Source organism: Myotis yumanensis, unplaced genomic scaffold (assembly GCF_028538775.1).
Source record: "Myotis yumanensis isolate MYYU_CA2020_CCGP unplaced genomic scaffold, mMyoYum1.0.hap1 SCAF_1, whole genome shotgun sequence".
In the NCBI taxonomy this organism is placed as follows: Eukaryota; Metazoa; Chordata; class Mammalia; order Chiroptera; family Vespertilionidae; genus Myotis; species Myotis yumanensis.
This window is the reverse complement of record NW_027223752.1, coordinates 118158359-118177161: the sequence shown is the minus strand read 5'-3', so window position 1 is coordinate 118177161 and position 18803 is coordinate 118158359. Positions and strand designations below refer to the sequence as shown.

At 51.7% G+C, this 18803-nt stretch overlaps 1 protein-coding gene across 1 annotated transcript; it reads left to right on the top strand.

The window, feature by feature from the left end:
- Window positions 1-5920: 5920 nt before the first annotated feature.
- Window positions 5921-18203, top strand: NR2E3 (nuclear receptor subfamily 2 group E member 3). The gene is made up of 11 exons (XM_070418846.1): window positions 5921-6161; window positions 6912-7033; window positions 9434-9627; window positions 12349-12461; window positions 12952-13078; window positions 13189-13292; window positions 13379-13627; window positions 13740-13915; window positions 14696-14942; window positions 15179-15284; window positions 18071-18203. Exons 1-11 carry the CDS (start codon window positions 5921-5923, stop codon window positions 18201-18203), a joined length of 1812 nt encoding a protein of 603 aa, XP_070274947.1.
- The last annotated feature ends 600 nt before the right edge of the window (window positions 18204-18803 follow it).

Sequence of the window (18803 nt, the reverse complement as noted above, 5' to 3'; positions counted from 1 at the left end):
GTTCAGACCATTCAAACATCTTTTCTGCTGCTGATTCACTGAAAGGCAGCACCATGGCTGCCGCAGGAGCCGCCTGACAGGCTGGTCCCACAAGGACTCGGAATGGGTAGCTCGTTTATCCTGGTGGCGACCGCGCTCTGGGAGGGAGAACAGGCAGGGCTGCTTCCCTGCTACACTCATGTGGGAACGCCATTGTGGGGACCGAGCGAAGATCCATCGGAGGGATCCCTGGGAAATATCATTCCCTTCTGAAGTGGTTTGTCATTTTACCCTTTTCCTGTTCTGGCCTTTTATTAAAAGTCTTTCTCTCTCTGCCACAATGATCAGCAGCTCTGTTTTTACATCCCTCTTTCCACATAATCTCTGATTTCTTTTCAATTGCAAGTAAATGTTTTAAAGCTCCTATGACAGAATCAATGGCGACGTTGGCCATGGGTGTGACAGCAGCAGGGACTGACGGGGGCTGCTCCACGCCAGGCCTTATGCCAAGCTCTGCACAGGAGCAGCGAGAGGGTCTCTCAGACTGGTAGGCACGAGCAGAGGGCAAAGCAGAGAAAAGAGAAGCAAACTCTGCTGGGGAACTGGAGGACGCTTTCCAATGTTTAGTCAGTCATTCAAGAAACAATTATCAGGCTCCTTCTTTGTGTCAAACCCTTATGCCAGGCAGACAAGACTTCTGGCCGCATAACGCTTACATTCCAGCTGAAGGGGACAGGCAATCACAAGTAAACAGATAGATGAATAAAATAGCTCCTGATCTTGTCTGAGGAGAAACACTGGAGCTGGGTCTTGTGAAGTGTGTGAGAGTCGCTGGAGGAACAGGGAAAGGCCACTCAGAGACAAGCCAGCAGCAGGTATAGATAGGAAGCTATGCAAAATGAAATAGGTCACATACCTGTGGAATCTAAAGTGGAATTAAAGAGCACAAACTTCTGGTTATAAGGTGAATAAATTCTGGGGATCTAATGCACAGTGTGGTGATTATATGCTTAAAAGCTGCTAAGAGAATAATCTTCAGTGTTCTCACCACAAAGAAAGAAATGATAATTATGTGACATGATGGAGGTGTTAGCTAAGATTATAACGGTAATTGTATTGCAATATAAAGTATCAAATCAACACGTTGTACACCTTAAACTTACACAATGTTAAAAGTCCATTATATCTCAATAAAGCTGGGAACAAATTTTAATTTATATATGTAAAAGCCCAAGCGACTCTACAACCATTCAACTGTTTGACCAGTAGCTATGACACACACTGACCACCAGGGGCAGACGCTCAACACAGGAGCTGCTGAGCGACAGCAACTTTGCAGAGTGCCCTCTCGCACTCCAGGACCCCTTGGGGGATATTGAAGAGCCAGTTTCAGCCTGATCCCCACAGGCCAGGCCAAGGGACCCCACCTGCCAGAGGGACCCTGCTCACTCCTCAGACACCCTTCGAGCCCCAGTGCCACCCCAGGTGTGGATGGCCGGGGAGGGACCATGGGAGGTCAGCTCCAGACTGTGTCAGGCCCGTCTTGCCCAGTCCCACCCCACTGGCCAGCTCCTAATTAATTTCCTTTCAATGTTCATGAATCCATGCACCAGGCTTCTAGTAATAAATAAGTCCTCAAAATAGAGAGAAATCTTGCATAAAACAATTGGAGGAGAGCATATGAAGGGCAGGAGAATAGGAGTTTGGGAGGAAAGCAAATGGCACAAGTGATGTTAACAACCCTTTGATTTCACCCTTGTCTGTAAGGCCTAGCTTCTGTCAGCCACCAATCCAGTATCAGGTAGATCAAGCCTTCTGTCCGACTCATCATATCTAACAATTTACACAGTTTGAGTTTGCACTATCAGCCAGTTTGATGGGAAAATGACAGCCAAATGATGTTGCACATGAACAAACTTCATCGGTTCTGTACATGGTGGACCTGGGATTCACACCCTTGAATATGGCTTTCACAGGGCTCCAGTCAGGGACATCTGAATGCACAACCTGCATTAATGTAACAAAAGTTAAACATTTTTATAGATGTCTTTGCATCCTGTTTGTGAATTTGCACTCTTTTCTCACTATGGGGTAAGTTACACATTCTGTGTACTGCACTCTACGGGGAGACCCTATTAGGCTAAGGATGTGCTTTATTTCCCTATCATATAACACTATTGATGCAATGGAAAAGATAAAAAATGTAAGTTGAAGTAACCTTCAATTTCACATTAAGTTTACTATGTTATAGCTTAGTATATAGGATAATTTGTGTCTTTTTTGGAATTTTTGAACTGGGAGCCTGAGCTGTTCCAGTCAATAACCATCTGATGAGCTTGCTTCTCTTTGTAAGTCAGTCACCTATGAATTTAGGAGGTTGGGATGCATTATTTCCAAATCCTTTCATTTGAATAGTCTATGATCCATCATAACTGAAAACTGCATTTAGTTATCATGGCCATGCTTTCGATCTAAAGACACTTGGAAACAACTTATTGCAATCCTGAAATCAGGCACAGAATATTGTGTGCTTTTAAAATATATTTTTATTGATTTCAGAGAGGAAAGGAGAAGGAGAGATAGAAACATCAACGATAAGAGATAATCATTGATTGGCTGCCTCCTATACACTCCACAACCCACGCATGTGCCCTGACCAGGAATCTAACCGTGACCTCCTGGTTCATAGGTTCGCACTCAACCACTGAGCAACACCGGCTGGGCAAGTATTGGTTTTTAAATACTTATATTGGTTCTTAAACATTTTATTTTTAAAATTTCAGACTTCCAGAAAGTTATGTTAAATTTCAATATCTTGCCCTACCCTGGTTTGGCTCAGTGTATATATAGACTTAGAGTGTCGACCTTCGGACTGAAGGGTTGTGGGTTCGATTCTGAGCAAGGGCACCTACCTTGGTTGTAGGCTCGATCCTGGGGCATGTGTGGGAGGTAACCAATTGATGTGTCTTTCTCACATCAATGTTTCTCTCGGCCACTCTTTTTAAAAATCAATGAAAAATATCCTCCAGTGAGGATTAACCAACAACAAAAAAAAAATGTTTCAATGTCTAATTTGAGTCTTACCTTGGGATTATGTCTGGGGCCCTGACCAGTGTGCTCAGTGGTTAGAGTGTTGGCCCTCACATTGAAGGGTCATGGGTTCAATTTCCAGATAAGAGCATGTACCTGGGTTTCAGGTTTGATCCCCTACCCTGATTGGGGCATATGGAGGAGGCAACCAATGGATGTGTCTCTCTCACATTGATGTCTCTCTCTCTTCCTCCACTTCCCTCCTTTCCACTCTCTCTATAAATCAATGGAAAAATTATCCTTGGGTGAAGATTCACCAAAAAAAAAGAAAGAAAAAGATTATGACTGGGAATAAAATAATAGACCACAGACTTAGAAGTTACCTTGGAAAATAGACTGTCAAATAAATAAATAGATAAATGATTGAGCATTTTTCATGCTAAAAAAAGCAGTATAGCCGAAACCGGTTTGGCTCAGTGGATAGAGCGTCGGCCTGCGGACTGAAAGGTCCCAGGTTCGATTCCGGTCAAGGGCATGTACCTGGGTTGCGGGCACATCCCCAGTGGGAGATGTGCAGGAGGCAGCTGATCGATGTTTCTCTCCCATCGATGTTTCTGACTATCTCTCTCCCTTCCTCTCTGTGAAAAATCAATAAAATATATTTAAAAAAAAAAAAGCAGTATAAAAACACAAAAGATCAGTAAAATAATAACACAAATTCATATTAATCACTATATTACATCAATCCTGTATAATAAAAGCCTAATATGCAAATCGACCAAACGGCAGAACGACCAGTCGCTATGATGCGCACTGACCACCAGGGAGCAGACGCTCAACACAGGAGCTGCCCCCAGCCCACAGGCCCCAAGCCAGCCAAGGCAGGTGCCAGTGGGGGCCCCCAATCACCCTGCTGGTCTCCCCACAGATCATCCCTGATCGCCGGCCAGGCCTAAGGACCCTACCCGTGCCTGAATTTTGACCACCAGGCCTCTAATATAATAATAAGTTTAAATATATTAAATTTAATTTTAACCAGAATGCCACTGACTTAGAACTATTTTTGTTTTTATTGGCTAATGTCATAGTGTTTGTAGTATTTTATACCTTACTATTTCATCATAGCATTTTTCCATATAACCTCTTTCAATGGCAGAAAAATAGCCATCTTAAAATTGTATTAGATTTTAAAAATATATTTAGCTACTTCCACTGCATGGTGACTGACAGCAACATCCTGGCATGGTGTAGAGTTTGCAGGAGACTATTCAGGAGCAGGTCTTCAACCCCCTTGGGAGTAACTAGGAAGCCAGAGCAGCACATGCGAAGGCCGTGCATTGGGAGGGACACACTGTGTTCTGGGTTCCAGGAGACCTTAGCAGCCAGAGTAGGGGCAGGAGGGCAGCCCAGCTGAAAAGATGGGCAGCAGCGAGTCCGCCTGGAACTCCTCCTGTACCTACATCTTAGGAGAATGGCTTTGAGCATATGCATTTTCCACAGTGTCATGCTGAAGGACATACCTCTCATCTCTGGGGAGAGGCACTGGATATTGTTATTCCAACTTAGGATTTTCACCAAATATTAAACGTGGCTAAGAAAGACTGTTAGAACTCACAGCTTGCTTCGATATCAAAAGTCAGGCAGGAAAATATGCCAAATGTGACATTTGAACACGACTCATCTGAACAGTTCAATTTGGGCAATTTCTATAAGCCCGTACAGCTGTCATGGCATTGTCTGGGGCCTCGAGAATAAACCACAACAGACACAGGCAGATCTGGCATCTTCGTGCCAGTGCAGTGCACTGGTAGCCTGCCTTGGTCACAGGACAGTCAGATCCACACACACACTCACACCCAGACACATGCACACCTACAAGCAATGCCCGGTTACAGCCAGTGCAGCCCCAGAGCCGTTCCACTAAAAGCAGACATAGGAAATGAAGAGATGCCTACAAAGAAGTCACTCCTTTCACTTTCTCTACGTTTCATTGCAGTTTGAGTCTCAGAACCTGCATCTCATAGAAACACTGAGGACAGAAATGCCAGTTCAAACAACTTTCTACAGCCCAGAATGTCTGTGTTTTCCTTCCAACTTACCTGGAGACAGAATGTGACTGGAGGAGGTGTGCTTTATTATTAAATGTATAAGGGTGGTTTTATGACTATGATGTCCCCATTTCGTCCCCTTACTCTTGAGCAAATGTATTCTCCTGAAATAACCCACTTACCTGCCTGAGTATGACTTCCACCTTGGCGCCCCCTAACGGTGTGACATTGGGCAAGTCGCTAAACCAGTCAGTGTCTGTAAAAGGAGGTAATAATGACTAGGCCTCTGTCTGATGGTGCTCTGTGAAGACTGAATGAGTTCACACATATAAACACTTAGAACTGTATCTGGTACATAGCAATTTCTTAATAAATATTTCCTACTAGAAGCGTGATGCACCAATTCATGCACAGGTGGGGTCCCTCAGCCTGACCAGCGATCGGGGCTGATAGGGGCCGTCTCGTCCAGTCCCGATTGGGGACCATTGGGGCCGGCTGGAGGGACTGCGAGAGGTTGTGGGATCACACTGACCACCAGGGGCAGCTCCTGCGTTGAGCCTCTGCCCCCTGGTGGTCAGTGCATGTCATAGTCGACCAGTCATTCTGTCGACCCGTCATAACAGTTGCTTAGGGTTTTACACATATAGATTATCAGTATTGGTCATATTTATTTCAAATTAGCAAGAGTATTAAAAACACAGAAAAACCTTATCTTGATCATCATAACATATGCTCATTATTAAACATTTAAAAAACAAAAAAAAATATATAAAGAGGAAAATAAAGTAGTAAAATCCTCCTTCGGAGAAACCTCTGTTGACACTGTGTGCATCCTTCCCGACAGTGCCTGAGCCTGCAAATACATGACGCCTGAGGCACCATATGCCCGCCTGATGGCCCGGCTCCTCAGAAACAGTCACGCCAGTGCTTCCTGCGTCTTCGAAGACAAACTTGGTGAATTGTTCCAAGGAAAGCGCGAGACAATGTGGCTCAGGCCAGCAGTTCTCAACCAAGGGTGGTTTTTCCCCTTAGGGGGCTATTTAGCAACTTCTGGAGACATTTTGGTTGTCACAACTGGGGACAAGGCGATGCGACTAGCATCTAGTATGTAGAGGGCCAGGGATGCTGCTAAACATCCTGCACAGGACATCCCCATAAAAAAGCATTACCTGGCTCAAATGTCAATAGTGCCCAGGTTGAAAACCCTGCCTTGGGCTGTTTCATTTCTAGATAACACGTGTTATAACCAGGAGGGTCAGTCAGCTAGAACACACTGGTGTGGTTGTACTGGTTAAGTTTTTATAATACTCTTTATTGGTTTTCAAGGAGCACAGCCCCCAACACCCATCCTCCAGAGCTTCCCAGGGTCCAGCACTAAAGGGTCGAGACCTGGCATAAAAAGGGTAACTCCAGGACCAGGCCTTCCCGGCCCTCCCCGTGGGTCATAAGGGAGAGAAGCTTTTCATTCTCACCTATAAACCCTTAACAATTTATTGATAAATATTTCCTATTATTATTATTGGTAACATTTATTTCAAATTAGCCATTCTCTTAAAATTAAAAAGAGCTTTTGCCCTGGCTGGGTAGCTCAGTTGGTTGGAGCATCATCCTGATACCACAAGTTTGCAGGCTCGATTCCCGGTTAGGGCACATACAAGAATCAATCAATGAATGCATAAATGAATGGAACAACAAGTCTCTCTTTCTTTAAATTCAATCAATAAATTTTAAAAAGGAAAGAGCTTTATTTTATCCTGATTATAATTGTAACACATGTCATTATTAAGCATTCAAACAAAACACAAACATTTCTGTTTGTGGTGACAATTTCTGCTGGTGGCGTCCTTATAATAGCTCTGCTGGAGAATGGAAAAGCCGCCTGTCAGAGCCCTGAGAGGAAGGAGAACTTAAAACAGAAACTGTTCACTAGTCATCTGGTCACAAAGGAGGAAGGGGGCCACTCCAGCGTGGAGCAGGTCAGATGTGCTGGACAGACTGTGCGGATGGGCTGGGAGCCTCGGCAGTCCTGCTCAGACCTTAACACTATTCCAGAAGAACTGCACTAGCCAAGGGCTGGGAAAACTTGGTGGGGACATCTGATTGTTTCCAAATGTTATCTTGAAAAGGAAGTAAAGAGACTGTTGAGAAATGTTCCTGCTGGTGTCCTGAACCTTCTTCAACTCACTGCTCTAGAAAAAGAAACTATTGGATCATTAGGTCCTGCCAAGGAGGAAGGAGTCCCATGATCTGTGGTCAGAAATCCCCGAGACACATGAAATCACGCTGTCCATGCTGGTTTTTTTCCTTTATTGATTAAGGTATTACATATATATCCTTATCCCCCATTGCCTCCCCACCCCCTGTCCATGCTGTTTTGTTGTCTGGCTTTGAAGTGGAAACTGTGGGCCTATTTCCAGGTGAATGAATACAGAAACAGCACCACGTGCAACGCTGCACAGCACCCACCGCAGGGCTGGTGCATGCGTGACTTAGCCACTTGCCTACAAACAGGTGTTTTCCTAAATTGCTGCAGGGGGCAGCCTTCTGATTACCTCTGTGTGAGAGTTTGCTGGATGGTTCCCTGGAGGTGGAATTGCTGGGTCCTGATGAGCTCCTCCACCCAAGCTCACCACCTTCCTCAGAGATAGTGGAGACCCTTGCCGGGGTCGGGTGGGGTTAAGGAATCCCAGCAGATGCGTTTCCAGGACCAAATGCTGTGAATGAGGCTTGCCCCACACCAGGAGCCCACAGCTGCTGGGATGGGCACCGTGGCCACCAGCCCAGCCAGCCTGCCGGGGTCACTGTGGAAACCTCTCCCTCCTTCCTTGGCAGAACCCAGGTCGTCTCTCAGCCTGGGGCCTGTAATCCAGGGTGTGACAGGCCCACGACAGGCTGGGCAGAGGACTTTACCTTCCAGGGTCTTAAGTGTCCAGAGGGAAGTCCGTCCTGCAGCCTTATCATGCACCTTCTGTTCCTCCCGCCTCAGCCCAGCGCCCAGCGCCACCCTTCCCACCTGCCCCAGACCTCCAGGGAGTTGCTGACGTGTCCTCTGGGGGATAATAGTATTAGTGATAAGGTGGCCTCTGGCAGCTTTGTCAGCAGATTCAAGGCTTTGGGTTGAGTAATCCTTTGGCATCTGCCCTGGCAGCTGGTGGGCACAGATCGGTGACCCTCCCCTGCCCCAGTCCTGCTGGCTGGCATCCTTTCCGGCTGCACAGTCACGGCTCTGGCTGGGCCTGACCTGGCAAAGAACCAAGGGCCAGGGGCTGAGAGGACCTCGGCAGGGGTCACAGTGAGTGAGGGGGTGACAGAATAAAGTCAAAATAAACAGAGTAAGCCGGGGCAGGGCAAGCCCCAGGTATGTTTTCAATGGATTTATTTTTTGCCTCCTAAGGTCATACATGTCCACTACAGAACAGCAAGAGAATACAAGTTAAAAACAGATTCCTGTCCATTATGCGCCTTGTGACCCACATATCAAGGTGACCTGAACTCTGAACCTGGTCCCTGGACTGTTCCTCTGGACTGAGGAGAGAAGTTGACCTGGAGTGAGGTTCAGTACTAAGGACGGGACCTGGCCCTGAAGCCGCCCCTGCAGGGAGAGCAGGTGGACCAGGCAGGGCTGGCGTCTGGAGGAGGCGAACGCTGAACAGGCTGGAGGGTGGGAGCAGCAGAGAAAAGGCTGCCAGGCCCTGCCTGGAGGACCTTCCCCGAAGCCTTCAGCTCCTTCCCTCGGGCCCTTCCCATGCGCGTACTGGGAGGGACTGAGCCAGGGAGCAGTCCTGATATCTACCTTCTCCCAGGATTTGCCTCCCTGTGGAGGGCTTCAGGGAAAATCCGATACCTTACCACACTGTCCACCTGTAAAGGCACCGTCTTTAACCTCATCTGGGCCTCAGAGTTTGCTCCGAAGTCTCTCCCTGAGTTCCTTCCCCACAACGGTCACCCCCAACTTCTGCCCTCTGGCCTGCTTCCACCTGCCTCCTCCCTCTCACCTGGGGCTGGGCTAATGCCTTTAGTGTCATCTCCTTTAATCCCAGCACTAGGCCACCCAGTTTAGAGATGATGAAACTGAAGCACAGAGAGGCAGAATAACTTGCCCAAGCTCACACAGCCAGAAAGATACTGAACCGTCCTGGGCTCTATGATTCCTTCCAGGTGGCCCTGCCCTGGCCACAGCCGGCCCCTACTAGTACTCTGCCACCCTCGGGCTTGCTCAGGTAGCAGGCAGTCGATTCACCGCCAGCTTTATCCTCACTCTCTTTGACTCCTTTTCCTTTGTGTCCCCCAGTTTTAAAGGGAAGTCCTTAAATATTGTTTAAAAATATCTCCCTTGATAGAAAAAAAGTCTCCTTAATGCCCCCCTTCCTACAAAGCCCTTAGCCCTGTCTTCTTCCTTCCTCAGTGGGTCTCTGTTTCCAGTTCCTCCCCCCAACCTGGGCCGGAGGGTCTCCCCTCCTTCAGAACTGCTCGCCAAGGGCACCAGTCCCCTCTTGCTGTCCAGGCCAGAGATGGCAGTCTCCTTGGAGAGCGCCTCGGTGGAAAGCAAGAGCGTGGGGATCAGACGCAGGTGTGAAGCCTGTCTCCACCCCCATCTCCCCACCACTCAGTAGCTGTGTGTTCTGAAGCCAATTGCTTAACCTCTCTGAAACTCCAGCTCCTCCTCTGTGAGCTGAGGCTGATGAGGGTAACTTCTTTAGAGGGTTGCTGTGAGTTTCGAATATGATATTGCAGGTATTTGTATAAAAACTCTCCGGAGTGCTCTCCCACCTTTTACTAGTGATGCCAATGGCCGCATAGGACACTTGACCTGGTCGGTGCCACCATCCTTGAGGCCTCCCCTTCCGTCTTCCCGTGGCCCTCGCTGTCCTGATGTTCCCTCTCAGCTCCTTTGCCAGCAGGTCTTCCTGAGCCCCAACCTCCAGGATTAGAGTCCTCGGGTTAGCCTCAGGGCATCCCTCCTGGCACATGCAAGCTCCAGGTGGTCCCTCAGTCCCAGGTTCAGTGCCCATCTCTGTGCAGACACGTGGAGGGCGTGTTGGGTGGATCTGTGGCTGGAAGCTGGGGGCAGAGCCCCAGGCAGGAAGGAGTGTGCTAGGAAGTTACCGTGGAAGCTGTGACTGTGTACAAGATGGCCCGAGAAGGGGGTGAAAGGTCTGCTGGGGCCTACGCTAGGGCTCACTGAGGTGATGACAAGTTCAGAGCAGGCAGGACGACGGTGAGCTCCGGAAGAGCTTTGGAAAGGAAGGACTGGTCAACCAAGTTCAAGAGAGAGGCCCTGGCCTGGCCTTGGAGGGAGGTGGAGCTGGAGGCCTTGCCGTGGAGGCCCTGAGGGGCTGCCTGGGAGGACAGGGGTGCTCAGTGAGGACGAGGCAGAGGGTCAGGTGAAAGGCCTCAGCCCATGGCCTCAATCCTCTGAGGCCCCAGAGAGCAGATTACACACAAAGTCCCTCGAGCTGACTTTCCAAATCCCCAGTAGTGCTTCTCTGTCCCAACGAGGGTTAAAGCCACTTACATAGCCCTGACCGGCTTGGCTCAGTGGATAGAGTATCAGCCTGCGGATTCAAGAGTCCCAGGTTCGATTCCGGTCGGGGGCATGTACCTTGGTTGCGGGCACATTCCCAGTGGGAGGTGTGCAGGAAGCAGCTGATAGATGTTTCTCTCTCATCGATGTTTCTAACTCTCTATCCCTCTTCCTTCCTCTCTGTAAAAAAATCAATAAAATATATATTTTTAAAAAAGCCACTTACATAGGGCCCTGCCCCACCCCGTCTGTCCTCCCAGAAGCTTCACTCTGTCCCCCTGATCCTTGGGCTTTACGGCTGGGTCAACCCCTTCTCCAAGCTCACCCTAGAGGTGAGCTCAGGTCTGCTGAGGACGGGTGGCCCCTCCAGACCAACATGGGGCTTTCTGCTCCCTCCTGGGCATGGAGTGGGAGTGGGGGAGCGGAGGCGGGCAGGGAAAGGAAAGCCTATTTCCTGAGGATTGCTCTCTGATCTCCTCAGTAACCCTGACAACAATAACAACAGCATCCACATTTATTATCCTATTAGGAAGTACCAAGCACTGAAACGCTTCAAGAATGATCTTACTTAGTGTCCCTTCCTACATACAAGACAGGTGCTTTTGTCACCCCTTTTGCAGATGAGGAACCTGGAACTCAGAGGTTAAGTCACTTGCTCAGGGACACATGGCTGTCCTGTGAGGGAGCAGAGACTTGAACTCGGGTCTGTTTCTGCTCTCTCCACCTTCCCTCTGGGCTCTGGCACTTGGTCCAAGGAGAGAGACTCCTCCTTCTGCCTCCTCCCCTCAGAAGCATCACTGGGCTCAGGCTGGGAAGCCTGGGTCTGGGGCAGCTTGAGGGGCCCGCACGGAGGCCAAGGCAGAGAAGGAAGGTGCGGCGGCCCATGAGCCGGTAGCCAGGCTCGGGGCTGTGTCCTCGTCTCCCTCTGTGGGCCTAGCTCTCCGGGTGGGTAAGAAAACACCTGCCATCTCCCTTCTGCTGCCTGGCAGGCCTGAAGGTGACCCCCCACATTGTGCCACAGGCCTCCCGCCTCCAAGCCAGCCTCAGAGCCTGTGCTGGGCCCACTCCCTTGTGTGTGGGCGCCTCCTCCATGCTGCGGTTCTGGGTTCTGGGGAGTGCAAGCCTTCCAGGGAGGCGAGGACCCTGGAATCCTGCATCCTCGGCAGGGCAGTCCCTTAACAAGAGATGGGGGCAGGGGAGTCACGGGCCGGGGGGAGGCAGGGGGAGAGCTGGGCCTACCCAGCGAACACAGGGCCACACATACTTGTGCAGGAAGCATCTGGGCACCTCAGAAAGAGTCAAGTCCTGGAGGCATTGGATGGCAAACAGCTTGAGAGCATGGGGCACTGGCCGCTGCGGGCGGGGTGGCGGCAGCTGGGCTGACCAGCCCTGGGCGCCTTGGTAATGCTGCAGGTGTGGCCGGCCGATCCCCTGTGGAGACAGTAAAGATTAAGAGGATCACCAGCTTCACCCAGCGCTGCCCTGGGAGAGAACTCCTCAGAACCTAGACCCCTGCTGTGAGAGGAAGTTGGGGCAGCTCCTGAGTCAGACAGAGGGGACCGAGTAGGCAAGAGGACAGAGAGGAGAGACGGGAGAGAGACAAAGACAGGGAGGTCACCAGGGCCAGGGAAAGGAAGAAGTCGATAGAAGAGAGACAGGGGCACAAACAGAGGGGCAGAGTAGAGAGGGAGGTGGAGGCTGACCGGCTCAGCGTCCCAGGAGGCCTCCCTCAGGCAGGAAGGTGGAGGCCGCCCTGGGACCTTCCAGAACGTGGACAGCAGCTCCCTCCGGCTTCCACGTGGCTGCAGCTGCACCCACAGCCGTGGCTGCCTCCAGGAAGGAGTCTCCAGGCAGATGGGGCCCGGGGGAGGAGCAGACAGGTATGGCCCTCCTGGAGGTAAGGTCTCGGCCCTTGGGGAGCGAAGTTTGCACCATGAAAGGGGCCAGAGTGACTCAGGCCCAGCCCCACAGGCTGTGAGCAGGTGTGAGGGAACCTGCTGGCGAACCCAGATCCCAGAAGCGTGGGGGTCAGCACAGCCAGGTCAGGACAACTGAGCTGATAGGAAGGAAAGAAGAGAGAGCCCGCCCTTCGGGTTTGTGGGCAGAGGTCCCAGTGGTGGTGTCAAGAATGTCCTGTGGGCTAATGGAGCCTGAAGCCTCCTGCACAGAGAGGGGTGGCAGGTGGGATGTGGAAGCAGACAGTATACGCTAGTTGAAAATTGGCCATAGACGGCGGTGGGAGGGTGCGGTGGGTTGGGGGTGTGTGTAATAGGGGAGATACTTTTCAAAATGGGAAAGGGAATGAGGAGTAGAGAGGGGTCCCTAAAGAGGTGGGAGAGGGTGTGCACTCACCCAGCCCCTGCCCCTCAGGCGTGGGCCCCTCGCTCCAGTGCCGCGTGTGTGGAGACAGCAGCAGTGGGAAGCACTATGGCATCTATGCTTGCAATGGCTGCAGCGGCTTCTTCAAGAGGAGCGTGAGACGGAAGCTCATCTACAGGTGAGGGAGGGCTGGACCCCTACCCAGGAGAGCCCTGCTCCTAAGGGTCCCTGCGAGGGGGAGGGGAGTTCAGGAAGGATACTGACCCCTGGGGCTCCCCTCTGCCTCAGGTGCCAGGTGGGAGCAGGGATGTGCCCAGTGGACAAGGCCCACCGGAACCAGTGCCAGGCCTGTCGGCTGAAGAAGTGCTTGCAGGAGGGCATGAACCAGGATGGTGAGTTGGGGAGTCAACCGGAGAGGCATAACAGCAGAGCTGGGACCCACGGCTGCTGGGTGTCCTGACCCTTCCTGCCTCCCCAGCTGTGCAGAATGAGCGCCAACCACGAAGCGCAGCGCAGATCCGCCTGGACAGGGCGGAGTCAGGCAGGGAGGCCTGGCCGGAGCCCCTGGTGGCTTCCCTGGCCCCCACAGGGCCCAACCCACGGGGCCCCACACCTGCTTCTGCAGCCAGAGCCCTGGGGCCTGGGGCCATCACACCTCCAGGGCATCACCAGTTCATGGCCAGCCTCATAACGGCCGAAACCTGTGCTAAGCTGGAGCCAGAGGATGGTAAGCGGGAGGATGGCCTATATCCCCACACCCGGGCCCCAGAGCACCCCTGCCTCCTGCTGAGGAGCAGTGGCTTATGTCACAACCCCCCTCCCCCGCCCCGCCCCAACAGCTGATGAGAACATCGATGTCACCAGCAATGACCCCGAGTTCCCCTCATCCCCACATTCCTCCTCCTCACCCTGTGGTGTGGACAGCATTCATGAGACGTCCGCCCGCCTGCTCTTCATGGCTGTCAAGTGGGCCAAGAGCCTGCCTGTGTTCTCCAACCTACCCTTCCGGGATCAGGTACACCCGTCGGGTGCCCCCAGGAGTCAGCCAGTTGGGGCACATACCTCTTTGTGCAGGTGATGATTGGAGGTGCATATGGCTTGGGGAGGTGATGGCTGGGGACGCACGTGCCTGTGAGGCAGGGGTGGTCAGGGGCGCAGTCTCAGGGCTGTGACTGTTGGGGTGGCTCACATCTCTGGGCAGAGATTGTGGCAGGTGAGCCTCCAGGGGACCATGATGGCCAGGGACACACAGAAACCAGGGATTTGAAGGCAATACCACGCCCCCCTGGTCTTCTTTCCTCCTAGACAAAACCTCAGGTCCTACAGACACTGTGTCACAGGGTGGTCTGCACACCCTGACCAACGTGAGCAGATGGTGCTGGGCTCCCTTGGAGCACAAAGGCCTCTGACTTCAGAGCTTGAGCTTCAGCCCAACCAAGACGCTCCCTGGACTTCTCGTGGGCAAGCAGACCAACCTGTCATGATAAACCTGAGGGGCACACTGAGGGGCTAAGCCCTGAGCCAGGGTTTAGGCCAGAACCCAGGCTGCGTCTCCCAAGTTCACTCAGCGTGGGGTGCCCGGGGACAGTGTCCCCAAGGCTACCTTCCCACAGCTCCAAGGTCTCCACAATGTTCCAGGTGTGGCTCTGGATGGAACCCAGGCAGCCGGGCCCCTGGATGAGTCAGGAGGTCAGGAGTTACCCAGGACCAGCCCTTCCCTCCCAAAGGCACTGGTCTGCAGGCTGGGTCTGAGAGGCTGTCCCAGCCAGCGCACGCCCTCCCTCTCTGAGCACAGGTGATCCTGCTGGAAGAGGCCTGGAGCGAACTCTTCCTCCTTGGAGCCATCCAGTGGTCTCTGCCTCTGGACAGCTGCCCACTGCTAGCCCCACCCGAGGCCTCGGCTGCTGGCAGCTCCCAGGGCCGGCTGGCGCTGGCCAGTGCGGAGATTCGCTTCCTGCAGGAAACCATCTCACGGTTCCGGGTGCTGGCGGTGGACCCCACGGAGTTTGCCTGCATGAAGGCCCTGGTCCTCTTCAAACCAGGTAGCTGGGTCTTTGTCCAACCAGAGACGTGGTTGGGAATGAAGAATGGGAATTCCAGTGACTTTCTGCTGGCTCTCACTTTCCCTCTATCAACCCACATAGACCCAGATGTTTGCAGACTTCTTCCCTGGGGGCAGGAGGAGAGAGTGCAGGCGGAGCACACCTTCCTGGGCCCTGGCTGCCTGTGAGGGGCAGGGCAGGCGGGAGAGGAGCTCACTGCTGCTGCCCCTCTCCAGAAACGCGGGGCCTGAAGGATCCTGAGCATGTGGAGGCCTTGCAGGACCAGTCCCAAGTGATGCTGAGCCAGCACAGCAAGGCCCACCACCCCAGCCAGCCCGTGAGGTGACCTGAGCACATGCCTCCCTGCGCATCTACCCCTTCACCTCTTCACCCCCTGCCCATCCGTCTGGCTCCACCTCAGGGCTGCACCACTGAGACAGGACCCGGGTCTCAGTTCAACACATCCAACATCTACTGCGTGCCAGGCACAGTGCCAGGCCCCGAGGGTGGGGACCAAAATGTGTGTAAGACAAAGTGGCAGCCTCCCAGGGATGCCCGGCACAGCGACTACACTGAAGACGAGAACTGCCCTGGTCAGGTATTGGGGTTTGTATGGATCTGAAGGAGGCAGAGACCCATTGAGGGGGGGTGTACGGCAGAACTGGCAGGGACTCTGTGGAGGCAAGGCTGGGCTTGGAAGGCAGGCTAGCGCATGAAAAGAGAAATCATAATTTACCAAGGGAGAGAGACAAACTCGGCTGTGTTCTTAGGACAAGAGCCCTGTTTGGAAGGTGAAACAGATTGCTACCAGTGAGCAGGAGGGAGACGAGGCTAGAACCGCACTCTGGACCAGCCTGTTCAGGGCTTTGGATGCCAACCAAGGCCATATCTGATTTGGTGCAGACTAACGTGGCCGCGAATGCAGAGGATGCTGCCATCATCCAGGGAAGTCATGGCGTCTGATGGCAGATGAGAGAGCCTCTAGAACAGCGGTTCTCAACCTGTGGGTCGTGACCCCTTTGCGGGTCGAACGACCCTTTCACAGGGGTGGCCTAAATACATCCTGCATATCAGATATTTACATTACGATTCATAACAGTAGCAAAATTACAGTTATGAAGTAGCAACGAAAATAATTTTATGGTTGGGGGTCACCACAACATGAGGAACTGTATTTAAAGGGTCGCGGCATTAGGAAGGTTGAGAACCACTGCTCTAGAAGCTAGAATGGGTCAGACCTGGCACTTGAATGATGTAAGGGAAGAGGAGCTATTGTGAGAAGCGGTAGTCATGAAATAGAAGGGAAAGTCGGGAGGCAAAGATAGTTTTGAGGCAGCATGACAAGGTCTGATGCAGGTATGGAAGGACATCTCCTGGGGATGTCCTTGCATAAGCCATGTGCTTGGACAACAGCCTGGCCCGGCTGGGTTTGGGTGACAGTAGCCGCAGGCTGCGAGTGTGGCGGGGGGAGAGGGCGCCCAGCCTGTCCCAGCACCAATGGATACCGCAAAGTTGGAGCACTTGGCCTCCAGGAATCTATTGGCTATTTTAGGCCATATTATCTGCATTCTCTTGGGGTTCCCAGCAGTTCTCTCTGAAGAAGTAAGCTAGCATGGACACCCTGGAATCAACCCTAATCTGAAAAATGGTCACAAGAAGAGGTCATTTCCCTTGAAGAAGAGTCAAAGTATACCGGGCCTCGCCACATTGCACAGAAAGATTTCTGCAGCTTTTGTGCCCAGCAGCCTACGGGTGACCATCACACAGCAGACAGCAGAGGCCTCCTGGGCCAAGTTTCTGTTGGAATCAGCTTCCAGAAATGTCTGGGCATACTGGTTTTGTCTCAAATTTCAAAATTCTGGTTAAGATTTCCTATGTCACGTCTAAGGCAGTTCAGTGTAACTCGGGCAGAACTGAGTGCGGAGAGTGAGTTCTCTGAGAGCTGCCGCTGGCACAGTGACCACACTGCAGTGTTTAAAAACTGCAACACCCGGGAAGAAATACAATTCCCATCATAACCCAGTACACACACTGACACTGAAACAAAGCTCACCAAATCCTACCTGCCCTCACTTTGTGTAATTTACTCTGACATTTGTTCTCGTTTTTTTTTTGTAAAGACTGGTTGTGATCCACTAGTGCAGGGGTGGAGAACGTCCGGCCCACGGCCATATAAGGCCTGCAAACTCATTTGGTCAGGCCCTGCCAAGGCGTTAGGGGTGAGTCAATTAAATGTTCGACCAAACATAGCAGACTAATGTTTAAGTTGATAATTTTGTATGGCCTGCCAGTGATGTTATAAATATCCAAATGGCCTTTGGCAGAAAAAAGGTTCCCCACCCTCGCACTAGTGGATCAATTCCTGCAGTGACCCTCCTTAGATCAGAAACACGGAAGAGGGGAAGGCACAGGGAGGGCTGTGTGACTGCTCTGTGCCACTCAGTCACACTCACAGGAGAAAGCAAGCCCTGGGGTTGGCAAAACAAGTTCATAGATGATTGGGAGGTGGGGAGGCTCCCCATAGACTCCACGGTGGAAGCTGAGCAGGGAGTAGCCTCACTTTGGAGTGGTTTCTTCACATTAGTATTGACACCGGCTGTCCAGCCTCCTACCCAAGGAAGGTCGACCCCCCCTATCTGTCTCTTGAGGCTTCACCATCCACCTTATCTGCACTGGGGATCCTCACTTGTAGTTCTTATTTAAAACTGCAATTACTTGTTTTCTGGATGAGTATCTCAGCCACAAAAATTATGATTCTACTTCAGAACATTTTCTCAAATGTTTACTCTATCATCCTAGGTGGCTTATAGAAGGGAACTTTATTCTTTTCAAATGTATATAGTCTTAGTTATCACAGTACTTGTATATATTATTAACATAAAGAACTTCTTACTTTATAATCTTTACACATAATAAACCATTTTCATCCCACTCCTCAACTAAACATATTGTAAAGGGACCACATGGGTCAGGGGTAGGTGGCAGCAGCCCCCAGTGAGTGGGACCTTTCCTCAGAATTCCTCCTCACTCACCCTGGGCTCCTCTCCCTCTCTGCTCCCCCTCCGCCTTTCCTGGGGGCACTGCTTGGACGCTGATAATCAAACTGATGTGTCCTCTCTCCTGTTCAGGTTTGGGAAATTGCTCCTGCTCCTCCCGTCTTTGAGGTTTATCACTTCTGAACGCATTGAGCTCCTCTTTTTCCACAAGACCATAGGGAATACTCCAATGGAGAAGCTCCTCTGTGATATGTTCAAAAACTAATGGAGGTAGAAATAAAATGGGTAAAGCCACTTTGTAAAACAATCTACTGAAGTTAAACATTTGCCTGCCCTGTGACCCAGTAATTCCACCTGTACTTCGCAGAACTGTCCACCAATATAGAAGAACTAGAGGCCCAGTGCATGAAATTAGTGCACGGGGGTGGAGGGTCCCTTGGCTCGGCCTGCACCCTCACCAATCTGGGACCCCTCGGGGGATGTCCAACTGCCTCTCGCAATCCGGGTCCTCTGGCTCCTAATCGCTTGTCTGCCTGCCTGATCACTCCTAACCCCTCTGCCTACCTGCCTGATTTCCCCTAACTGCTCCCCTACTGGCCTGATCGCCCCTACCTTCTCCCCTGCTGGCCTGATCATCCCTAACCACCTCTGCCTCACCCCACACCTGGGACCCAGGATTCCCTCCTCCAGCCAGTTGCAAGCACTCAGAACCTGGGCCGGCTTCGCCCGGGCCAGCCGCAGCTTCAGGGGACTGTGGGCAGAAGACCTAGAAAATAATAATAATAAAAAGTTAACATAGCCCTTGCCAGTGTGGCTCAGTTGATTGGGCATCATCCCATGCACCGAAAGGTTGCTGGTTTGATTC